Genomic DNA, 25,980 nt, shown 5'->3' with positions numbered 1-25,980 from the left:
TATCACAATATAAAGACCTTTATTAAACAGAATCTAGTACAAGCTTTCTCGGCATGAACTGCTTTCCACTTATAACAGGCAGGATCAACATGAACATACAACTTTTCATATATTTGCATTGATTCTTGCTTAGCATTTTGTGGGCTCGTTCAATAGTTTCCTTTAAATGCCAAAAGGTAATCTGTGGAGGCTGAAAATAGTCCTTTAAGCTTAAAACATCAGGTGCACCAACTGGTGAACAACTGCAAGTCCCAGCAAGCTTCGATTTCCTGTGAATCATACTGGGATGTGCTGTTCTAGAACCACTGGCGACTGCAGGTTGCCAAATCCTTACAATACTAGAACATTCACACTGGAGATAGGAGCCATGAGGTCATTAAAGGGAAGCTGTACATGGTCCACGTTAAAATTGGATGTCAAGTGGTGCGATGTAAGACACTGATCAAACGTGCATCGTAACGACATGTGTATTTCCCAACATGTAAAATAAGATTCCCTTTTTTTCCCCCTAGGATCTGTAAGGTTACCGTGCGGCAAGTCGTATCTTGCTCTGGAGAAAGTTTGCAGTGTACATTGACCGATTCTGCAGATTTTGAGAGTCCTAGTAAAGTAATCTAGCGACCAGCAACTCTTCTGCTACATCTCCCACACCATGCTGGGAGTTATACTTCTAAATGGAGCAAGCTGTACAACTGCTTTAATCTTATATTGCAAAACTGGATAGGGGGGAAAAAAAAAAAAATTAAGTAGCAAACCATTCACACTAAAATCTCCAAACATCCTAAAGTGCAAAGTTTTCTTAATGAGGTCTGAACAGATAAACTATCTGTATGCGTATCCCAGCATCGTTCTTTGCTCCCAATGACCTAAGAACTCGTTTAACAGCCGCTGACGTGAAATGCAATCCACAGATTAGAGTCCACCTTCCAGCAGGAAGAGCCTCTTTTTAAGAAAAAAAAAACAAAAAAACATTAAATTAGGGCAGAGGTTACCATATGCGACTGACCAAAGTACCTACTGCCTACAATCTGCTCTGACACTCAGCAGGAAGAAAAGAAACCATAAGTTAGTGAACTAAAAAAAGGCCATAATACTCTAAATATAATTAAACGTTTGTAAAAAATAAACGGTGTTACTTTTAAATAAATAGACAATAAATATACAAGCTAGGCAGTAAAAATGTGGTGAAATCGAAGAGGAATGTGCGACAAAACACCGCCCCAGATTGGACACAGGGCAGGATCCCGTGTTTGGACGACGGTGTTTCCATATATTAAGACATCTGCTTTTTACTAGGTAATTTACATAGCAGATCTCACGGCCCCCCATGTTGTGGTTAGGGTGGGCAGCATGGTTTTTGTACATGTCACCTAGACTCTGTGGAGGTAATCTGTTCACTAAGGAGCGGCATCCCTTAAATGCATTTGTCAGAAGTTATGCCCAGAGAGTTAGACCCGTTCCTAGAGGCCAAATGACATTTGTGAGCCCAGTGGGTAGATCAAGAAAAAAGGGAAAGTGTCAGATACTTGTGGATATAGGGGATTCTATACGGCACATGACTGGAATGATTGACTTCTGGTATTATGTGCCATCTAGAGCCAGATGTGAAGCTGCAACTAGCCATTGCACCTTGTCAGGATATTTCCTGCAGGTCATTGTGTCAGACTGTTATATACATTCAAGTCAAAACATGCTATCCTATGTAAGGACATTAATTGGGAAAAAAGATGTAAAACTCAAGATAAAAAAAAATAAAGAAAGAAGAAGAAATACAATGTAAACAGCTCCGGCTTTGGAAGATGCTAGTGGCCCCACAAAGGGAAGAGGGAGAGTTGGAACGGGAGCAGCCGGGATATCTGGTCATGGACTCTTCGTTGGAGGCCAAAAGTTCCACATCCTTCTGTTCCTGGGGTAATCACAGCTTTACTGTTGCCTTTTAGTGTTCAACACATTCACAGAATGAAGACGGGACCCCGTCACATCCAGGGAGTTACGCCCCAAGACTGCAGTCCAATAACTGTGTAGCATCTAATGACCCATCACCGAGAGGTCACCCCAAGTGTGAGTTTTAGGTTTTCGTACACCACATAACTGATGCTGACAGCAGGGATCACCTTCATGAAATTGGGGGCCAAACCCCGATACAGTCCAAATGCGCCTTCTGTCTGTATGATCTGCTTGAAAAGCTTGCTCATGCTCATCTGTGGCGCTCCTTCAACAGAAGCTGGAGGAAAAAAAAAAAAAAAAAAAAAGTTTAGATTTTAAGGCTGGTTTCACATCCCACTACAAGACCAAGAGTCTCCCTGACAAACACTAAACCCTCATTGGCATTCATGATGCTGTTGCATTCAGGAGGCCCCTGGCTAATCTGTATATCACAAGTCGTAGTTGGACAGTCATACACAGATGTGTGAAAGTATCTAAAAGGCATCAGGCCCCTCCTGTATAGTTTCTGAATCACAATAGATCAGGAATTAGCAAGGCGTTGTGAGACTACGTTATTTATATACAGGGCATATTAGGAGTTGTAGTTTCACAACACGTTGAGTGATGCTGGTTGCTGTCCCTGGTATAGAAGGTACCAAATGTCTCAGTCATTATAAGTTAGCGCTGTCTTACCTTGCGCTTGCATGCGTGTCCTAACCAATGCTAAGGGGTAGCTGGCGAGCTGCCCACATGTACTAGATATGGTCCCACAAGCCAGCAGTACAAATACTCCCGGGTCAGCGCTACTTGTAGCATATCTGTTCAACCAGGCATTCTTCAAAGTCTTTATAAAGGAGAAGGGAGAAAAAAAAAGACAATTAGGACAGATTATAAAAAGTTAGCATTACTTGTGACTAATGTTCAAATAAGAGTTTTGTATTCACCTCATACACGGCCAAGTCTATGCCAGCATATGGGATAATCCCCAGCATATTTGGGACGTATCCTTTGTAAAAAGCAGACATTCCTTCCTTCATCAAGATTTTCTTCCCACAGTCTACCATCCCATTGTACTGTCCTGTCTTGCGCAGAGCCATCCGTGTTTTAAGAACCTGCAAGAGGTATCAAAAAGGGTCAGTCTCACAAGCACAGGGAGTCAGGGCCAAGGAAAAGATGCAGAAACTACCCACTTCCATGGGATATATACTGCTTTGAGCAATGACACCAGCCAGAGACCCAGCAACAAGTCGTTCGCGGATTCCCAAAATCTCTTGGTCGCTGCCGATGAGGCGTTTAATCTGCAGAAAGCAACAATGTTATAGAACTATTGACTCATGTGCAACACGAATTAGTGCAACACAAAAATAATTGTAATACATTATACATCCCAAATGATCTTACCTGCTCATAAGCCATGAACTTAATTGCAGATTCTGGGGCAATTTTGATGACATTGATGCCATTCCCTCGCCAGAGTGAGCGAATGCCTCCCTCACGGATCATCTGTGTGAACCCCCCCAGGATAGACATGTTGTTGTTACGGGAAGCGTGGACCTGGAAGAGTGAACATGAGGTGTTAGAAACCAATGCTAATCTGAAAACAATGGCTGCTGCTTATTTGTGGAAGGTTAATAATCCTAAGAGGAATGTTCAATGCTAGCTTTAAACCCACCACGCTGGGTACTTTGGCAAAACACTGATGTCACTGAGCTGCCAGTGCGTCATCGCTATAATACTTGTTCCAAAAAAAAAAGTAAAATGACAAGACCCGAGTCTGGACCACCTGTGAGTGCTCTAAAATAAAGGGTCATTACATCAGCCAAGACCCTTGGAGGAAGAAAAAGATATTCAGCTTATAAAGTACAAGCAAATTACACAGCAGATCAGCTAGAGGACTGCTAATCAGAAACTACTGATTTTTGCTGTATTTGATAGAAAAAAATTTTTTCTGCCAGGCTAAAAACAATCAAATCAAGTGGGGTGTTGGCTTTTTACTATGAAGACTATTAAAAGCTGTAGTGCCAAGTTGTGAAACTGCTGGGAAAGCTTTTTTTACGTTGCTAGTTTCAGAATGCCTCAACCCTCAACAAGCAAGCCGGGAGCGTTATGCAATGTTCTCCACTAAAATGGCCACTTGCCAGAAAGCAGTTTGTTCTAGGGCACACGTTGATCTGACACTTGACTCAGTAAAATCAAAGTACAACGTTCCTACCATCTGTCATAAAAAAAAAAAAAATTGCACAAGCCTGGATTACACAAGGTAGTAGTAAAATTAAAAAAAATAAATTGCCTAATGATAGATTTTAACCTTGTGAGGCCAAAGTTGTAGCCAAGTCGTGGAAGCACCCATCTACAATCCAAGCACACACCTGCATGAGGACTTTTAAGCGGTCAAGGGGAGCTGTGCATGTTCGAGACACGGCACCCGCACCGCCACCAGCGACTAGATGCCTCCACCACATCCCGGTTTGCTTCTCTTCAACTGTAAATTCATCAGGCACAATCAGATTTTCTCCTAAATCGAAAATCTGCAGAGGGAGAAGAGACACGGGATAAGGATCGGTGGTGTCCAGCCAGTAAGTAAAAGCCATGGCAGCAGCTCATATGCAGTCACCAAGAACTATTGCCACACTGCTAATGCAAATTTCCCATTCCAGTACATATGTAAAAGGCGAGAACTTCCGGCTCCTAGAATAAAGCTGACGCTGGATGCTGCTGCAGGCGGTATAAACCAGCATAGGCTGACTGGGATCGGTTATTGCCCAAGTGCAACTTGATCCAGATCTAAATGTCTTCAGAAAAGTGTCTTTCCCCTAAGAAAAAATAAATCAGGATTTACCGTAGAGTGCTTCCAATATAGGATGATTTCTGGAATGTTCTCAGCTGGGTGCAGGAGATGATAATCTCGCCATTCGTTCCAGTCTATCGTCATTGTTCCGTTCTTGTCCATGCTGTAATAAGATGAAAGAAATGTTACATACAGATGTAAAAAGTCGCACAGATCGCAAATCGGCGAACATGCAAAACCCACAAGACACGGCAGGAGGAAGACAAGACGACATACTTACTGGGTGACAGGACCCCAGCGGTGGCCCGTCCTAATTCTGATAGCCACACAGACAGAAGCAAAGGGAAAAGATAGTACAAATCAAACAGTTACTCCCTGCCAGATCTGGAACAGATTTCCTAACCCACTGAAAGGCCAAAGTATTTCCACAGGGCCATAAGGAAGCCAAGACGTTATCTCATGCCTACCATTAGATAGGAGGCGTATGGGAACCGTGTCAAGTTTAATGGGGTATTAGATGACTTCAGTACATCAGAAGAGAAACCCGAGAGATGGCTAAAGATTGAGTCAGCACATTACGGGACACAGACCAGGAGACACAGACGGCTGACCGTAACATTTAATGAATGCTTACCTCTTTAGGATTTTCTCGGCCTGCTGCTCAGAGATGTTCACTCCTAGGTCTCGGAGAGATTGCATTATTTCTTGTGCATCAATTCTTCCTGTGGGGTAAAAATGGAAGTTTCCTTAAACACCAGAGATCGTAATGGTCATTTTTTAAATCTGGGGCAGCGGGTGAGGAGATACCACTGAGTACCTGCCTGATTAGCCTACAGTGCAGCTCGGTCCCCAGCAGCATTTAAAGTATATTTTTCTATGAAAAGCCACAGCATTTAAGTCAAACATACCTGGCTGAGATCATACCGCCAGTACCTGACACATGCGGCCCATGGACTGAGCAGAACGTATCAGCTGTCAAGTTAACTTTACAGAGGTTTCCCGGCACAGCTCAGTTACACAGCATTGTGCCTGCCGGGATGTGAACATGATCCTACTCATTAGGCTAAGGGTACCGTCTCACATAACGATTTACCAACGATCACGACCAGCGATACGACCTGGCCGTGATCGTTGGTAAGTGGTTGTGTGGTCGCTGGGGAGCTGTCACACAGACAGCTCTCCAGCGACCAACGATGCCGAAGTCCCCGGGTAACCAGGGTAAACATCGGGTTACTAAGCGCAGGGCCGCGCTTAGTAACCCGTTGTTTACCGTGGTTACCAGCGTAAAAGTAAAAAAAACCAAACAGTACATACTCACATTCCGGTGTCTGTCCCCTGGCATTCTGCTTCTCTGCACTGTTTGCGCCAGCCAGAAAGCACAGCGGTGACGTCACCGTTGTGCTCGCTTTCCGGCTGGCCGGCGCTCACAGTGCAGAGAAGCAGAATGCCGGGGGACAGACACCGGAATGTGAGTATGTACTGTTTGGTTTTTTTACTTTTACGCTGGTAACCACGGTAAACATCGGGTTACTAAGCGCGGCCCTGCGCTTAGTAACCCGATGTTTACCCTGGTTACAAGCGAACGCATCGCTGGATCGCTGTCACACACAACGATCCAGCGACGAAAGAAAGTTCCAAACGATCTGCTACGACGTACGATTCTCAGCAGGGTCCCTGATCGCTGCTGCGTGTCAGACACAGCGATATCGTATGGATATCGCTGGAACGTCACGGATTGTACCGTCGTAGCGACAAAAGTGCCACTGTGAGACGGTACCCTAAGACAAGTACAAGACACTTGGTGGTCAAGAATCTGCACACACCTGTTTTGGTCTGTGCAGACTCTCCACCATGCGGCAGCACTGAACAACCCCTTTAAGTGACTTCTTTATCAAGAAGTACACACTAAAAACAAGAGGGACTGCAGCACTTTTTTCAGCGCTGTGTGCCATTGACCTGACCTAGGAGCACTCTGCCCACTCGCTGTGTAGATGACCAGTCTGAATAAGGTTGTGCTGCAATTCAGTGAAGACTCAAAAGGATACAATGGTAAATCAGACTCTCAGTGATAGCTTAGCAACATAACAAAACAAAAAAAAGACCCTCTAACTTATTACACACTCCTTCATTAAAAGGGTGCACTTGTTCAGCCAACATAATCCCTCAGCCAGATTTCCATGCACCATACAAAGCTGAACAAAGCTGTGTGTTAGCATTTGGCTCCTGCCATAAAGTATTCCTAAGCATATAAATGACAAAGAAAAAAAACAAAAACTCAGAGCCCCTGTTCAGGTGTGCTGCTCAGGAGCATGGACAGATATACTAACCATCGTTCTTCTTGTCCAGACTACGGAAGACTAATCTCAGCTTCTTTTCATGATCACGGAGATAGTGCACAAACTCCTCAAAGTCCAGCTGTCCGTCCTGGTCTTTGTCACCGGCTTTTACTATTTTCTGTTGGAACGGATGAGAAAAGTAAGAGTTAAATGTTGTAAGGTCGTTAAAATCAGGAGGATTACACGCCTGCCTGTGCTGTGGCTGGTTACACCTGCTCTGCTCAGGACATCACTGGATACAGCTAACAAACCCATTGCTTATGTTACACCTGACAAAAAAGCTTTTTAAAAAACAAAATAAAAAAAAAGTTCTTAGCTGTCACAATATAGTTAGTTAATAAGCAAATAGTTAAAAAGTATATTAACCGATTGAGTGCAGCCCTTCTGTTACAGTAAACCCACTGTACGGTGTCGACCAAAGGGTTGATATGGCCCCCACCAGGGTTTTCAAGCAGGGGCTGAGATGAGTGGGATCAGCCGGGAGATTTACAGTGACCTTTGTAAAGTGTCTGAGCTGCAGTCACAGGACCCTCTCCAGGGGACACCGAGTGCTGACAGCTAAAGATAGGTGGGTGTGTGACATAGGAACGCTACGACCAGCAGGCACAGAGGAGCTCATCAAGATGACAAGTTCTAAAAACCAGACAACTGCAAACCAAGAACAAAGAACCTCTGGAGAGGTAGCAGCTGATTACAGTACAGCAGCCACACAAAAATCAGGTGTATATTCCTTAATTATTTTATTTTGCAATAACTGACATTAGCTTGGTTTGGATTATTAGAGCAGAGAAAAGCATACTGCATAAAAACAGAAAAGATAATGTACTACGAAGCAAAGGTAAACCCCAAAAAATGTCCAATATGCCCAGAAAGTCAGCAAAGGACTCACCTGCCTCCACGTACGGTAGGTAGAGAATTCCTGAGATGGGATCAGCACACTTAGACTAAAGATAGATTTCAGCTCTGAAGGGAGCCCGTCTGATTCGAAGTACTGCAACTCCCCTGGGGACTGATCCAGCACCGACACGTACAGGCTGAGACAAAGCATGGCGGAGGTGGTGCTTACCCCTGCCTTACACCTGGTAACTGAGCCTTATCTGTGCACTCGCCGGCTTCTGCTAGTGAAACTGCACAAGCCGGCAGGTCCGAAGTCCTAGGTATCGGTGCCCAGCTGTGATTGGATGACTGATACATGCCCCCTCCCATTGTAGTCCGTCCAGCTGATATAACCAGCCTTCTGCAAGCAGCCAATGGCAGCGGAGGCATGTTCCCTCTGGCATGACAGGGATTCTCCAGCCATGTAACTGGTGCAACAACCTGAGGAAAGGAGCTACATGACAGCAGCCGTGGCCCGGGGAGTTCGGGGGTGGAAGCAGACACCCTGGTGGCACTATTTATAGGCGATCACAAGGTGCAGGACCTAACAAGCTTCACATACCCAGCACCAAAATATTAGTACATGCAGGATGCCGGAGAAGGTAGGCAATCCCAGCCCTAGGGGATACATATACAGCCCTGGCCCCAATATCTCAGGTCTATACAGCTTGGTATAATAATACAGTCAGTGGTCAATCAAATTAATCCAGTAGATTAAAGCAGGTCAAATATGAAAACATTCCACTTAACAGGTTATCAGATCTAGGAAACTCCACAGCCCCATTTTCGGGATCGGTGGGGGTTTCTTTTAGGTTCTTGTTGATTATTGCCCTCACCCATTATCATGGTTTAGGATAAGTTTATTGGGGAATTTCCAGCTTATAGACCTTTATGACAGGAAAAGCCATAAATGTCTCTAAAGGAGGATTGTGGCGAGCGGGCCACTGCACCCAGGCAGAGTTACTAAGGAAGTGCTAACCATTGCCTTCCATGGGAGTCAGACTGAAAGTTCTCTGCAGTCTCTCCAAGCAGAATAGGGTCAGCAGAGCGCCATTCTGAAGAAAGGCATGACCTGCATCTATGACATAGCATGAGAATATGCTATGAATGTCCAAGGTAGGAATACAATACCCCTATAAACATATCCAGAGATAATTTATACCTTTTGCTTGAATACAGCCACAAGATATAGCAAAAAGTGTTACACGTGAAAAAGCTAAAGTTTAAGCAAAAAGGATCATGAAGATCTCATTCATAAGACCAATGGCTAAAAATTGGAACAGGCAGGGAGCCATGCGGTATCTGTGTCGTTAGACCTCTCGGATATCAGCCACCCAAGATTAGGCAGGTGACGGATAAGAACACGTAGGCTGTAATGCTGCTCGTGAGCCTCTGCCAGTACGTGACCTCAGAGTGGGCACAGACGAGACTGGCTCTCTGCCAGTTACTGACATTAAGTAGAGAATGACTCCGAACACATAGATAAGATTGTATTGTACACTGTATAGTCACATTTACACAACCAAAGAAGCAGAATTATCAGAATTCTGAGGGTCCATAGTATTTTGGTAACTCGTAGGGGCCAACAAAGCAATCATTACCTGCTGCAGGTGCTTCATGGGTGCCACCACCATCAGAATGACCTGTCCCTCAGATTCGCTTTGCTCCGACCCCTCTGATCTGGAAGGCTCATGTTTATTGTGGCTACCAGAGCCCTCACACGTGGCCCAGGGAAAATACTTGCCTAAGGCCTTCCATATATACTGAATCATCCTGTGCACAGATGCTGTGTCACCTGGAACACACCCTGAACTCCTTGGTGATCCTCTGCAGCTGCAAAATCTCTACAGAAACCCGGGAGGCGATGAGAACAAGTGAAATTGGAGCAGGGCTGATGCTATGCTGCTGGCATCTTCTGCAGAAGCACCTGGGTCCTGCGTCTCACCCGCACACGCCAGAGGAGCAGAAGCCGGCTGCTCCGACTCTGCATTCACACTGCAGCAGGGTCCAGCCAATCACAGCCTCCGACATTAACACGTTCTCCAACCAAAGTACTGAGCATCAGGGAATCCAGGAGGAAATTCCTGCATCACTGCCTCCGTCAGCACACACGGCAATTACAGGAACGTCGGCTCAGTCATGCACCCTGATGGAGTGCTGCCCCCCATCCGCCTACTTACAATGATGGCAACTAGGGATATATAAAAAAAAAAAAACCTGGATAATGCAAATACTACATTATATAAATAAGGGATAACTGAAAAAGTTTATTTATTGCAAAGTCACGTTAACATAGCACAAATGGCTGCTCTGCTTTTGCATCTATATGTGGAGCTTCAGGATTTTTCTTGTAGGCAAAAAAAAAAAAAAGTAATAGATTTTCATCAGTGTCAGTTTTTACCATTTTCATCAGTACTTTCCATAACTGGGGGGGGGGGGGGGGGGGGAGAGAATATAGTTTCTAATGATTCTATCAAAGGGTCTTTATATCGCATCCGATGGAACATGTCAGGATTTATTGAAGCTCTGCACAGCCCCCATATAATGTATAGAAGTGTATGAGACCATAGCGTAACACATCAGACTCTCGCCTACCACAGAAACCTCTTCCGACAAGCCTACAACCTGCAGGGATCCTCAACCTACTGAACCGCCGCACAACCAGCTCTACCCTCTCCTACTGTATCCTCACCCATCCCCAGCAGACTGAGCCCTCGCGGGCAGGGTCCTCCCTCATTATGTACCTGTGTGTGCCTTGTAATAATAATCTTTATTTATATAGCGCCAACATATTCCGCAGCACTTTACAATTAAGCGGGGACATATTTATTATTATAGCGCCATTTATTCCATGGCGCTTTACATGTGAGGAGGGGTATTCATAATAAAAACAAGTACAATAATCTTAAACAATACAAGTCATAACTGGTACAGGAGGAGTGAGGACCCTGCCCGCGAAGGCTCACAATCTACAAGGGATGGGTGAGAATACAGTAGGTGAGGATAGAGCTGGTCATGCAGCGGTTTGGTCGATCGGTGGTTACTGCAGGTTGTAGGCTTGACGGAAGAGGTGGGTCTTCAGGTTCTTTTTGAAGATTTCGATGGTAGGCGAGAGTCTGATGTGTTGTGGTAGAGGGTTCCAGAGTAGGGGTGATATGCGAGAGAAATCTTGTATGTGATTGTGGGAAGAGGAGATAAGAGGGGAGTAGAGAAGGAGATCTTGTGAGGATCGGAGGTTGCGTGTAGGTAAGTACCGGGAGACGAGGTCACAGATGTATGGAGGAGACAGGTTGTGGATAGCTTTGTATGTCATGGTTAGGGTTTTGTACTGGAGTCTCTGGGCAATGGGGAGCCAGTGGAGGGATTGACAGAGGGGAGAGGCTGGGGAATAGCGGGGGGACAGGTGGATTAGTCAGGCAGCAGAGTTTAGAATAGATTGGAGGGGTGCGAGAGTGTTCGAGGGGAGGCCACAGAGCAGGAGGTTGCAGTAGTCAAGGCGAGAGATGAGGGCATGGACTAGGGTTTTTGCAGATTCTTGGTTGAGGAATGAACGGATTCGTGAAATATTTTTGAGTTGAAGTCGGCAGGAAGTGGAAAGGGCTTGGATATGTGGTTTGAAGGAGAGATCAGCATCAAGGATTACCCCGAGGCAGCGAGCTTGTGGGACTGGGGAGAGTGGGCAGCCATTTACTGTAATGGTTAGGTTCGTTGGGGGGGGGGGGGGGTCGCGTGAGATGGGGGAAAGATGATGAATTCTGTTTTGTCCATGTTAAGTTTCAGAAATCTAGCGGAGAAGAAGGATGAAATAGTGGACAGACATTGAGGGATTCTGGTTAGTAGGGAGGTGATATCTGGTCCAGAGATGTAGATCTGTGTGTCATCAGCATAGAGGTGATACTGAAAGCCATGAGATTCTATGAGCTGTCCCAGGCCAAAGGTGTAAATGGAGAAGAGCAGGGGGCCCAAGGACTGAACCTTGCGGGACTCCAACAGATAGGGGGCGAGGTGAGGAGGTGGTGTGTGAGTGGGAGATGCTGAATGTCCGGTCTGTTAGGTATGATGACATCCAGGATAGGGCCAAGTCTGTGATGCCAAAGGATGAGAGGGTCTGTAATAATAGGGAATGGTCCACTGTGTCAAAGGCAGCCGACAGGTCGAGGAGGAGGAGAACAGAGTAGTGTCGCTTGCTCTTGGCGGTTAAGAGGTCGTTGGTGACCTTAGTTAGGGCAGTTTCAGTGGAGTGGTGTGACCGGAAGCCAGATTGTAAGCGGTCAAAGAGGGAGCAAGAAGAGAGATGGGAGGACAGTTCAAGGTAGACGTGTTGTTCCAGTAGTTTGGAGGCATTAAGAAGAACTGATATAGGGCGATAGCTAGATACAGAGTATGGGTCAAGAGAGGGCTTTTTGATGATAGGTGTGATTGAGGCATGTTTAAAGCTTGAGGGGAAAACACAAGTTGTTAGTGATAGGTTGAAGAGATGGGTTAGGGTTAGGATAAAGACTGTGGCAAGGTTTGGGATGAAGTGGGATGGGATCGGGTCCAGTGCACAGGTTGTGAGATGCAATCTTGAGAGTAGAGTGGAGAGTTGATCTTCTGTAATGGTGGAGAAGTTGATTTTGGAGGTGGAGGGCTGGGAAGTCAGGAGGAAGGGCTCTGGGGATTGTTGACCAAAACTGTCTCTGATGCTATCAATCTTCTGCTTGAAAAATGAGGCAAAGTCTTCAGCTGAGATAAGTGGGGAGGGAGGAGGTGCTGGGGGACGGAGGAGAAAATTGAAGGTGTTGAATAACTGTTTAGGGTTGTGAGACAGGGAGGATATGAGAGATGAGAAGTAGGTTTGTTTAGCTGTGGCGAGTGTGGTCTTGAAAGTAGTGAGGGACTGTTTGAATGCGATGAAGTGGTCATTGGAGTGGGATCTTTTCCATCTGCGCTCAGCAGCCCTGGAAGCTTGCCTCAGTTCTTTGGTCAGGCTGGTGTGCCAGGGCTGTCTGTTGATTTTGCAAGCTTTGGTATGTGTAAGTGGGGCAGCAGATTCCAAAGCTAGGTTGTGGTCAGAGAGTGGAAGAGGTGAGTTAGAGAGGTTAGATAGGGAGCAGAGGCGGGTGAAGATGAGGTCCAGTGTGTGACCATCTTTGTGAGTGGCTGCAGAAGACCATTGAGTGAGGCCGAAGGAGGAAGTGAGAGATAGAAGTTTAGTGGCAGCTGAGAGGGAAGTGTCAATGGGGATGTTGAAATCGCCCATGATGATAGTGGGGATGTCCGCAGAAAGGAAATGAAGTAGCCAGGTGGTGAAGTGGTCAAAGAAGGTGGTGGCTGGCCCTGGGGGGCGGTAAATGGCAGCCAGTTGGAGGTTGGAGGGGGAGTAGATGCGCACAGAGTGCACCTCAAAGGAAGGGAGGGTAACAGAGGGTGGCAGTGGGATTGGGGTGAAGGAGCAGTTATCTGACAGGAGAAAACCAACTCCTCCGCCATGTTTGCTGCTGGGGCGGGGTGTGTGTGAAAGGTGGAAGCCACTGTAAGAGAGTGCAGCAGGGGAGGCTGTGTCAGAAGGGGTGAGCCAGGTTTCGGTGATGGCGAGGAAGGAGAGTTTGGTAGTAAAGGTCATGGATGTAGGAAAGCTTGTTACAGACAGAGCGAGCGTTCCACAGAGCTCCTGTTAGTGGGACTGGGGAAGTGGGGGCTGGGCGAATGGGTATAAGGTTAGAGAGGTCACGGAAGTTTGTGATGGAGCGTGGATGGGAGGTAGAAATGACTATGGGAATATGGTGAGGAGGACCAGGATTTGTAGAGGTATCACCAGCAGTGAGAAGGAGCAGAGATCGTGTTAGCAGGTGGGAGCAGGAGAGGGCTGCCTGTGCTTTGAGACAGAGGATTGTATGTTGAGGAACAGTTCAGAGGAGGAGGTGAGATGGATGGGGAGGATTGAAGAGGAGATGAACAGTTCCTTACTTGGTGTGGGGATTGGGGGAGGTAGCAGAAAGTGAAGGATTATAGGGGTGAAAGTGAAAATAAACAGAAACATTGTTTGCAGTGACTTCGTCCAGTTACCTTCAGTTCCCTTCAGGTTCAATTCAGGTTTTAATTCTAATGTAATCCACACTTTTAAGGTACCGTCACACTAAACGATATCGCTAGCGATCCGTGACGTTGCAGCGTCCTGGCTAGCGATATCGTTTAGTTTGACACGCAGCAGTGATCAGGATCCTGCTGTGATATCGCTGGTCGTTGAACAAAGTTCAGAACTTTATTTGGTCGTCAGACCGGCGTGTATCGTCGTGTTTGACACCAAAAGCAACGATACCAGCGATGTTTTACACTGGTAACCAGGGTAAACATCGGGTTACTAAGCGCAGGGCCGCGCTTAGTAACCCGATGTTTACCCGGGTTACCAGTGTAAAAAAAACAAACTACATACTCACCTTCGCGTCCCCCGGCATCCGCTTCCCACACTGACTGAGCGCCGTAAAGTGAAAGTGAAAGTACAGCACAGCGGTGACGTCACCGCTCTGCTGTTAGGGCCGGCGCTCAGTCAGTGCAGGAAGCGGACGCCGGGGGACGCGAATGCAAGTATGTACTGTTTGTTTTTTTACATTTTACACTGGTAACAGAGGGTAAACATCGGGTTACTAAGAAAATCTTCCGATTCTCTAAACATAATCCGAAAGCCAGGTTCTAAAGAGAAAGATATAGATATATATATATTTATTTATATTTAGAGAGCTTCTACATCTACGTTCTGGCTAGAGACCATTTTTTGTTTAAAACAATACATTAAATCTTATAGCAAATGACTTGTTTACACAGTCAGTATAACAGTCATGTTCAAATAATCACCAAGAGACCATTTCTGATACCCATTCTGGAATAGGTAGGGCCACCTTAGAGCGCAATTTTCTCGAAATAAGAAATTAGTGACATGCAAATGAGGCTGAAGAGCTATGGTAGATCTGAAGCCTCTATTGCTCTATTCTTCACCAATCACAGGCAGCTTTGAGTCATGCAGGTGGAGACAGCGCTGAGAATAGAGCTGGAGAATTCAGATCTACTGTAGCACTTCAGCCTCATTTGCCTATCAACTTAAATACTAATCTTCCAATAAAGGACTGGATATGTAAATGCATTTCTGGCCAGATTCCCATTACTACACCTTAGATCAGGTGGGGGGCTTGGGAAATCTCAGGCCCAGGGCCATTTACAGCCCTCGATGACCTTTTATCAAGCCCCCCCCCCCCCAGATTCTCAGGGACCACATTCTTGGGCAGGGAGGTGTATTTTGATTGCCACCAGCTCATTAGTTTCTTCTTGCTCTGTTAGCACATATACGCAGTGTTCACTACTGAACACTGAAGGACATGCAATGATTCCCCACCTCAGCCTTAGATAATGGACGGTAGACAGACCTGCTGCCTCTATACACGACTGATCTGCTCAGCTGAGTGTTCATGTGTTCTCTATGAGGAGAGTGGAGTAAACTGATGCTAGATGCCACAAACTATAGAACAACAAGGGTTGGGCGATTGAACTCACACCTCCCAAGCCTTGTAATTCCCCCAAAATAATATCAGCTGAGAGGTGGGAGGCCCCCCCCCCATACACATTAGATGGTTGGCCAATCCCATTGAAAAGGCAAGATAGGCCTGCTTTAAACTAATGTGTATGAGGGCCTTTAGATTGCAGTTGGACAACATCTACCTCTCCCTGACCCGAATTTCCTAGATTTCCATCTGCACTTTGACATCAGTTTAGGCCATCATAACAGCATCCTATATAAGGAGATTGCTCAATGGATAATCAGTCAATGGAAAGTTGTGCAAGGAGACAAGGGCTTTTACTTGGTCAGGAAATAGATCATTGTGTGTTAATATCTTAACTGGATTAAAATCTGTGATGGACATACAAAGCACATTAAGCAGGGATTATCTTCAGTCAAAAAAGAGTGATCTCCTGCTTAAATACAGCAGAGTTATATTTAGAGATAAAACGGAAGTGAAGAATGACCCTAGTAGATGGGAGTGAACAGGCCCTACAACAGATCCATACACAGATCTGACCCAAGTAATCCGGTCACTGGAGACCAAAGGGTAATCTTAACATTAAAGATGCACAATTTTTCACTCCATCACCACCTATGGGGAGAGAGTTAGGAGGCCTCCATTCAAACTACTTTGTCCTTTTTTCCACAGTCATCTGTCAGAGGAGAAATTAGAGGTCACTGCCAAAACCGGCTAGATTATAGGTTGCACCAATCCTTCAAGTTTCTCATTCAATGAGAATGGTGCAAGTCTTAGCATCAGGTAGAACTCCAGAGCAATTTTCCGAGCACAATAGTGGTCTATGCATATCACCGATCCCAGAAGGTGAATGCTTCGCTGTGTTAGGCTTCTTTCACACTAGCGTCGGGCTCGGTCCGTCGGGCCGAGGTCCCCGACGCTAGCGTTGTCTCCGCCGCACAACGGGGGCAGGGGATGCATTTTTCCAGCGCATTTCCTGCCCCATTGTGAGGTGCGGGGAAGTGCGTGGAGGTGGGGGCGGAGTTCCGGCCACGCATGCGCGGTTGGAAAAAGCGGACCGTCGGGAGCCAAAAACGTTACATGTAGCGTTTTTTGGTCCCGACGGTCCGCCACAACATGGCGCAACCGTCGCACGACGGTTGCGACGTGTGGCAATGCGTCGCAAATGCGTCGCTAATGTAAGTCAATGCAAAAAAAACCCCGCATCCTGCAAGCACTTTTGCAGGATGCGTTTTTTTCGGCAAAACGACGCATTGCGACGTATTGCAGTAAACGCCAGTGTCAAAAAAGCCTTAAGGTTAGCATGAAAAGATGCAATTTTTCAGAGCGTTGACATCTGCATGGGACACGTCACAGTCCGGGGCACGAATAACGTCTCCTTCCTACACCAAGAATGAAGCAGCAACATTTTTCCATATTCCTTATATAGGAAACCCAAAACCGACAGGACTTCAACACGGCTACAGAATGCAGCCTTCCCGGTATAGTTAATGCTATGCCAAACTAGATTTTTCCTGTAGCTTCCATACAACGTAGAAGACTAGGAAAAGGCCGGTGAGCGACAGGCCGCCTGGTGGCTCTGCTGTAACAGCACGGACTACATTACATCATATATAAATGCACATGTGTCACAATAAGCACTACAATTGGACTAAGTAATAAATGACTAATCCATACCAGAGAAATGAGTCACTGCACATCAGTACAGAAGGGAAGATGTCAGCAGTAAATCTAAAAAGGCTTCAAGGCCCCAATATCTGCACCCATAGACTCATTACCGATGTGTAATCCAGGCAGAATTATTCTGAAAGATGAGACGGGGGCAGATCATAAGACTTTAGGGCCGTAACCGGAAGGACGCACATTTTCATTATCATTTGAATGGCTTTCCTATAGAATGGAATCTATCTTCGTCTTCTCAGAGAAGGCAAGGTGAAAAGGTGCATCAGCACCTTTGTATTATAAGGAAAAAAAAAAAAAAGAAAAAAAAAAAAAAAAAGAACAGCAGGAGAGTCTGCTCTATAAGCATTACATGAGTCACCGCCGACAAGACAAATGGGAGGGGAGGGGAAATGGGGCTTTAAGTGGAATAGTTGCTTGACTAGTCAGTAGGATGACAGGGAAAGCTTATCATCCCTCTTGCAATTTCCCATCACTTGCACGTACTATATGGACCAGATACATGGCAGCATGATTGTTTCCTTGGAGCCAGCACCATACAAACAAACATTATTCTAACATCCCAGCAGTGCTCTTAAGGCCGAGTCACACATAACGATATCGTTAACGATATCGTTGCAACGTCACGCTTTTGGTGACGTAAGCAACGATCCCGCTAACGATCTCATTATGTGTGACAGCGACCAACGATTAGGCCCCTGCTGGGAGATCGTTGGTCCTTGGGGAATGATCAGGACCATTTTTTGATCGCTGATCACCCGCTGTCATCGCTGGATCGGCGTGTGTGACGCCGATCCAGCGATGTGTTCACTTGTAACCAGGGTAAATATCGGGTTACTAAGCGCAGGGCCACGCTTAGTAACCCGATATTTACCCTGGTTACCATTGTAAAAGTTAAAAGAAAAAAAAAACCAAAAAACCAAAAAACAGTACATACTCACATTCCGATGTCTGTCACGTCCCCCGGCATCCACAGGGTTAAGACTGCTTTCGGCAGGAGCGCTGCTAATGCACGCGCTGCTGCCGAGAGCTTCCCTGCACTGACTGTCAGCGCCGGCCGTAAAGCAGAGCACAGCGGTGACACATTCAGTGCAGGGAAGCTCTCGGCAGCAGCGCGTGCATTAGCAGCGCTCTTGCCGAAAGCAGTTTTAACCCTGTGGACGCCGGCGGGGGACGTGACAGACATCAGAATGTGAGTATGTAGTGTTTTTTTTTTTTTTTTTTTTTACTTTTACAATGGTAACCAGGGTAAATATCGGGTTACTAAGCGCGGCACTGCACTTAGTAACCCGATGTTTACCCTGGTTACCGTTGGTTGCTGGAGAGCTGTCTGTGTGACAGCTCCCCAGCGACCACACAACGACCACGGCCAGGTCGTATCGCTGGGCGTGATCGTTGGTAAGTCATTTAGTGTGACTCCAGCTTTAGAAAGCCTGAGTGAGGATCTATTCCCCCACACTGCTGCGTTACATGGGGGAAGGGAACCTCATTAGCATTCTCTGTGTTCATGAAGAGTCATCCTTGAGTTATTTCAGGCATTTGTGTAAAAGGAGCCTCCTCCTGTCAGCTGTTCTCAGCCTTTTGCTAGATAGCACAATCTATGTAGGTGACTCAAGTCTGTGCCTAGGTGGTTATGTGCAAACAGGACTGATCATATATAGCTATATGTAGAGCTGACAATGTAATGTTTGCTTAGCAAACATATAATGTTTGTTTTCTTGGTGCATTAGGTAATATTGCTCACATTGAAAGCTTTGGAAACCTTCCTGCAGACACCAACTTACTGGATGGATGTGATGAGCTGTATTGGTTACCATACTAACAGGGCAATCATAAGACTTAAAGGACTATTCTCAAGTTATTAAATTCTCTTTATTAGACAGTATGAAAATAAGCAAGATTGCAATAGACTAGCTTTTTGCCATCAGTATCCTGCAATGATAGCTTTCATCTTGCACAGTGTACAGCTGGTTTTTAAGCTCTGACATCAGAACCTGAACAGTAGTAACACTCCAGGAAAGATGTTAACTCCTAACATACCAGCCAGCTGTCTCCAGCCCACTGATTTCTATACAGCAGTTAGCTGCTCACCACCTTATCAATCCTGTAGAATCACATTACTGGCACCAGCACCCACACTGTCCTCAACTGTGCGCTTGCTCAAATGCCCTGTTATCTCTATATATAATGAACAAACCACTGATCACTGAATGTGTTACAGCAGGCCTTGTGCTGGGCTTTATAATTCTACAGCTCAGTTACTCACCAGAATTGTCACTCAAGGAGAACAGCCTGCATTATTAAAAACCAAGGAGACTGCAAAGCCAAGCACTGCTCAAGAGACAGCTTGAGAATATCCATTTAGGAGGGGAAAATAATAATAAACAAAAACAACACAACAACAGTATAGATTTAATCATACTTTGAATTTTTAACTTGCAAGAAAATAGGAACAAAAAGTACAGACTATCAGTTGTACCTTAATGACATACATTCAAAAGTGGTTATTATGCAAGAGACTGGTTATGATTAGGGTTGAAAATAATCTCTAATGCATTAAAAAATTCAGTATAAATTGAATCTGTTCCAAAACCTGGAGCATAACAAATGGGAAAGGGTAGGGGGAGGGGGAGAAAAAAAAAAAAAAAGTACACTAATCATAAGCCCAGGGCTGTGGAGTCAGAACCGGGGTCCATTTTGGTGGAAATGGTATGAAATGGACCGACTGTCTCCTAAAATGTATAATAAATCGAGTACCCCTGTTGAAAAAGCTGTACCGCGAAACGCGTGTCTGGGGTTGCCGGGTGAGGTGGGGTCTGCTCCCCTGATCTTTAAATGTGTAAGCGTGCATTATTGAAAGTATTTTAGCGGACATTGGGCTATAGTATTCAGAGACACGGACTCATATCATTGAATGGCCCGGTTGATCATTCACCTATATTTCTCTTAACGTGTGCATCTAAGGCTACGCTCACATTTGCGTTGCGTCGGGCGCAGGTTCGGCGACGCATAGCGGCGCATGCGTCCCTATATTTAACATGGGGGCGCATGGACATGCGTTGTCTTGCGTTTTGTGATGCATGCGTCATTTTTGGCGCAAGCGTCAGGGCGTACAGGACGCTGCATGTTGCATTTTTTTTTGCGCCGAAAATCAAGCCAAAACTGGACGCATGCGTCACAAAAAGCTGCGTTTTGCATGCGCTTTTGCATGCGTTGTGTCGCCGACGCTGTGCCGCACAACGCAATTGTGAACGTAGCCTAATGCTTGCATCCCAGGGATGAATTTTGCTACCTGTACTTAACCCGGCATACCATCATGTTTCCTCTGCTATATCTCCTTGTTATACATTGCACACAGCATGTATACTTGTATAGTTATTTGTATTGCTAAATAAATATTGTATTTGATCTTTTAAAATATGTTGTTTGGGACATTTCTACTCCATTTTTCCTTGGTTTTAATAAATCGGGTCCAGTAGAACAATGCAGGGTGTGCTGTAAATGCATTTGGTAAAGTTAAGACATGTTCTATAAATGTCTGTTCTATTCCTGATCTAAGGATCTCGGCTTGTAGTTGAGATGAATCTGTGCTGCACTTTATGTACATGATCATTAGTGAGGCAGGACTGTGGAGTTGGAGTGGTGGAGTCAGGGAAATGGAGTACTCAGATTTGGATTACCGACTTCACAGCTCTGCATGAGCCTCACCCTCACCTGTTCTGCCTCCACGGATCAGAAGATGGAGCAAAAAACATTTCTCAACCCATTGTCAAAGCGATAAAATAAAAAAAAAAAAAAAAAAAAAGGAAAAAAGGGCAGCAGGCTAGTCACCATGAATTTGTGACAAACCGATAGCCCCCAAAAAGTTGATTCATAGGAAATCTGATTTTTGTTTCTAATCACTATGACCTAGAAATTTCTGAAATGATAAAGAAAAAATACCTCACAAAACTTTCATACCCTAAAGGTACCTTCACACTAAACGACTTTGCAACGATAACGATAGCGATCCGTGACGTTGCAGCGTCCTGGATAGCGATATCGTTGTGTTTGACACGCAGCAGCAATCAGGATCCTGCTGTGATATCGCTGGTCGTTGCTGAAAGTCCAGAACTTTATTTGGTCGTCAGATCGGCGTGTATCGTCGTGTTTGACAGCAAAAGCAACGATGCCAGCAATGTTTTACAATGGTAACCAGGGTAAATATCGGGTTACTAAGCGCAGGGCCGCGCTTAGTAACCTGATATTTACCCTGGTTACCATTGTAAATGTAAAAAAAACCAAACAAAAAAAAACAGTACATACTCACCTTCTGATGTCCGTCAGGTCCCTGGCCGTCTGCTTCCCGCACTGACTGTGAGCGCCGGCCGTAAAGCACAGCGGTGACGTCACCGCTGTGCTCTGCTTTTACTTTACGGCCGGAGCTCACAGTCAGTGCGGGAAGCAGACGGCCAGGGACCTGACGGACATCAGAAGGTGAGAATGTACTGGGTTTTTTTTTACATTTACAATGGTAACCAGGGTAAACATCGGGTTACTAAGCGCGGCCCTGCGCTTAGTAACCCGATGTTTACCCTGGTTACCCGGAGACTTCAGCATCGTTGGTCGCTGGAGAGCTGTCTGTGTGACAGCTCTCCAGCGACCACACAGCGACGCTGCAGTGATCGGCATCGTTGTCGATATCGCTGCAGCGTCGCTTAATGTGACGGTACCTTTAGATCCGGTGTTAACAGGAGATAAATAAAAGTTGCAATTAAGGCTGTGTTCACACGTTGCTAGTGTTGAGCGATACCGTCCGATACTTGAAAGTATCGGTATCGGAAAGTATCGGCCGATACCGGCAAAGTATCGGATCCAATCCGATACCCGATACCAATACAAGTCAATGGGACTCAAGTATCGGACGGTATTCCTGATGGTTCTCAGGGTCTGAAGGAGAGGAAACTCTCCTTCAGGCCCTGGGATCCATATTAATGTGTAAAAGAAAGAATTAAAATAAAAAATATTGCTATACTCACCTCTCCGACGCAGCCTGCACCTTACCGAGGGAAGCGGCAGCGTTCTTTGTTTAAAATTTGCGCTTTTCTTTCCTTACGTGAAGTCCCGGCTTGTGATTGGTCGCATGCCGCCCATGTGGCGGCGACGCAACCAATCACAGCAAGCCGTGACGTAATTTCAGGTCATTCAGTATTTTAAAATTACGCTCCGGCTTTGTGATTGGTTGCGTCGCAGTCACATGGGCGACGCAACCAATCACAGCAAGCCGTGACGTAATTTCAGGTCCTTAAGGATTTTAAAATTACGTCCCGGCTTTGTGATTGGTTGCGTCGCAGTCACATGGGCGCCGCAACCAATCACAAGCCGGGACGTCACGGGAGGCTGGACACGCGCCCATTTTAAAATGCGCGCGTGTCCAGCCTCCCGGCTTGTGATTGGTTGACCGCGCCGCAACCAATCACAAGCCGGGACGTCACGGGAAGCTGGACACGCGCCCATTTTAAAATGCGCGCGTGTCCAGCCTCCCGTGACGTCACGGCTTGTGATTGGTTGCGGCGCCCATGTGACTGCGACGCAACCAATCACAAAGCCGGAGCGTAATTTTAAAATACTGAATGACCTGAAATTACGTCACGGCTTGCTGTGATTGGTTGCGTCGCCGCCACATGGGCGGCATGCGACCAATCACAAGCCGGGACTTCACGTAAGGAAAGAAAAGCGCGAATTTTAAACAAAGAACGCTGCCGCTTCCCTCGGTAAGGTGCAGGCTGCGTCGGAGAGGTGAGTATAGCAATATTTTTTATTTTAATTCTCTTTTACACATTTTTACATTAATGTTGTTTCGATACCGATACCCGATACCACAAAAGTATCGGATCTCGGTATCGGAATTCCGATACCCGCAAGTATCGGCCGATACCCGATACTTGCGGTATCGGAATGCTCAACACTACACGTTGCAGATTATTCGCGTTTTTTTCGCGTTTTTTCCCTATAAAAACGCTATAAAACCGCAAATAATCTGCTTATATTATGCATCCTATCATTTTTAATGAATTCTGCACTTTTTGTACACATGATGCGTTTTTTTCCGCGGTAAAAACGCATCGCGGTAAAAAACGCAGCATGTTCATTAATTTTGCGGTTTTTTTTGCGGATTTCCCACTTAAAATGCATTGGGAAATGTCCGGAAAAAAACGCATCAAAAACGCACCAAAAACGCATGCGGTTTTCTAGCAGATTTCTTGCAGAAAATTTCAGGTTTTCCTCAGGAATTTTCTGCAAGAATTCCTGAACGTGTGCACATAGCCTAAAAGGTGTTAAAAAAAAAAAAGTAAGAAATATGAGGGGGATCTGATGCAATATTAAGAATATTTAGGATATATTATAATAAGGATGCAATATTAAGTTGATAATCTAGATTACAGCAGTAGAGTTTCTGCACATACCAAAGAATGTTGAAAGTACCAAAGAATGTTGAAAGTCAGTAATTAAAGTATAAGCAAAATATAAACAATTAATTTTCAAGGATAGTTAGCCTCAAAATACGTCACGACACCGGTTCCTGCAAGTACATCTTATCTACATAACATTCCAAGGATGTCTGCGGACTAACTGGTCTCTGAACGAAACAACAAGATTTTATACAGCCGGCATATAACAAGTAACAACATATTGGCAAATTAGAGATTATAATAACTATACTGATTATTTTCCTTATTCTTTTTTACCTAGGTACGAACTTTCCCCAAACTGAGCTGGTTTATGAATTGTAATAATCTGACATTCCACTGATGAGCTGGACACTACCCCAGTCTCTGCAATCACTGGGGTCACATCCTATAGCTGGGACCTAAAGAGAGGGAGCTCAGTCACCTCCACATCATCCTACAAGATGGGAAACTGTATAAGGAACCAACCTAAGTAACCAATTGATGGCCAGATCTCAACATGGTGCAAAATTACAACCCCCTAGCTGACAGAGTTATAGCTTTGCAGCAGCCAGTGAGCTTCAGGCAAGAGATTACTGGTCCAGAGTATTCCTAGGAAGGGTGATAAAAGTCTCACCAATCAGAACAACAAAGAAGGAAGATAAGTGTCTGATTGCAGGGGGTGACACTTAGCACAACAAAGGGAGTAGATAAGTGTCAGATTGTGGTGGTCTCACCAAAACAGGTAGGGGATGTGGGGGGGGGGGGGGGGTTTAGATAAGCACCATATCTCAGTGGGTGTCCCTTATAATAGATGGATAATCTTATTTCAGTGGGTGCCCCTGATAATAGGTGAGGGGGGTAGATATCTGAATGCAGGGGGTGCCCCTGATAATGGGGGTGGGGGAGTAGATATCTAATTGAAGGGGGTGCCCCTGATAATAGGGGGGTAGATATCTGATTCTATGGGTTGTCCCTGATAACAGGGGGTGGGGTAGATATCTAATTGCAGGGGATGTCCCGGATAATAGGGGGTGGGGTAGATATCTGATTGCAGGGGATGTCCCGGATAGTAGGGGTGGGGGTAGATATCTGATTGCAGGGGGTGTCCCTGATAATAGGGGGTGCATAAGCATGTGATTCACGGAGGTGTGCCTAATAGATAAGCATGGGGGTGTCCCTGATCATACAGGGTGATTGGTCGTGGGGAGATAAGTGTCCTACAGCAGGGGTCTCAGCAATGACAGGAGAAGGGGATGGCTTGACTGCAGGGGGTCTCACCAATCGCTAACATGGTGGGGAGGATAAGAGAAGTATCTTAAAGACTGGGGGGGGGGGGGGGGGTGTCATCTGTGTGATGAGAGGGCACCAATCATATGAAACAAGTCTTCCCTGTGAATGGAGAAAGGCCCCTAATGTGTCACAGCAGAGGGTCCGGTACAGTGGCAGGAGCGTTACTACGTGTCCGTCTGCTTATGGAGACAACCGAGAAACCCACGTCACCATACACGGACAGCACGCAGTGGCCTAGCGCAGTAATGGCGGAGGCCGAACTACAAGTCCCAGCCCGGCCGCTCGCTCACTCACTCACCCGCAGCTCCAGCTCGGTCCGGTGCACTCCGAGCCGCCGCAGCCCCACCGCCAGGTCATTGATGCAGATGGCGCCGTCCTTGTTGACGTCCAGCTCCTGGAAGAGGATCTGCAGGCGCCGCTCGTGCTCGGGCCCTCCGCACAAGGCTCCCCCGCACGGGTCCGCAGACAGAGCCGCCGCCAGGGCAGAGGCCGGGACCTCGTGTGTGTGCGGGGCACCTCCCAACGTATCGCACTGACAAAACACTCCGCTCAGCAGCGGCGACACCAGCGAGCGAGGACGGGCCATAGACGGAGACACGGACCCGCTGTCGGTCCGAGCGGTGTCAGCGACGAAGCTCGCAGCACTCATTCAGTGCCGGTATATGGCGGCAGGCAGGAAGCGCATCGCCTCACACCTCCCTGACGTAGTCTACACACACTTTTCCCGCCCACAACCAATCAGAAAACGCCTCCCACTCTCACCACCAATCAGAAGCCTCATTCTATTGTGAGGAGAAGACTATGCTGCTATTGGATGCTAGTAAGTGTTTGACAGTCCATTCAGCCAATCGGAGTTTTCAAATTAGGAGGGAAATGGTAGACGACTTATTTTAAATGTATGATGTCCGCTCCTGAATAACCTCTATTTCTGGTGCATTTTTTATCTATTCATTCTTTTTTAAGTAAATGACGTTTTTCCGCTTCCTAAAAATCATCCATTTCGTTATTTTTTTTTTTTACAAACGCCTGTACCAATGGGTAGGTAGATATCGTGATTGACACAAATATAAACCAATCATCAACGAGAATAAGTTATCTCTTTCTTATTGGCCTGCTGTTTAGATTGACAGCAGTCATCACCA

At 46.0% G+C, this 25,980-nt stretch overlaps 1 protein-coding gene across 6 annotated transcripts; it reads right to left on the bottom strand.

Moving 5' to 3' along the window:
* SLC25A25 (solute carrier family 25 member 25) lies at positions 1-25,604 on the bottom strand. 6 transcript variants are annotated; one of them, XM_077283871.1, is made up of 11 exons: positions 25,137-25,604; positions 7,042-7,168; positions 5,349-5,436; positions 4,995-5,030; positions 4,766-4,877; positions 4,296-4,454; positions 3,328-3,480; positions 3,117-3,224; positions 2,871-3,038; positions 2,620-2,770; positions 1-2,224 (listed from the first exon to the last, which is right to left on the bottom strand). In XM_077283871.1, exons 1-11 carry the CDS (start codon positions 25,485-25,487, stop codon positions 2,040-2,042), a joined length of 1,638 nt encoding a protein of 545 aa, XP_077139986.1. In that variant the 5' UTR covers positions 25,488-25,604; the 3' UTR covers positions 1-2,039. The 6 variants fall into 6 exon arrangements, with proteins under 6 accessions (XP_077139986.1, XP_077139991.1, XP_077139989.1 ...); XM_077283876.1 differs by lacking the exon at positions 25,137-25,604 and adding an exon at positions 9,528-10,100; XM_077283874.1 differs by lacking the exon at positions 25,137-25,604 and adding an exon at positions 7,940-8,167.
* Positions 25,605-25,980: the final 376 nt, after the last annotated feature.

This window comes from Ranitomeya variabilis, chromosome 2 (assembly GCF_051348905.1).
Source record: "Ranitomeya variabilis isolate aRanVar5 chromosome 2, aRanVar5.hap1, whole genome shotgun sequence".
Taxonomy (NCBI): Eukaryota; Metazoa; Chordata; class Amphibia; order Anura; family Dendrobatidae; genus Ranitomeya; species Ranitomeya variabilis.
Note: the sequence above shows the minus strand (reverse complement) of the source record. Positions and strands in the feature narration are given on the sequence as shown.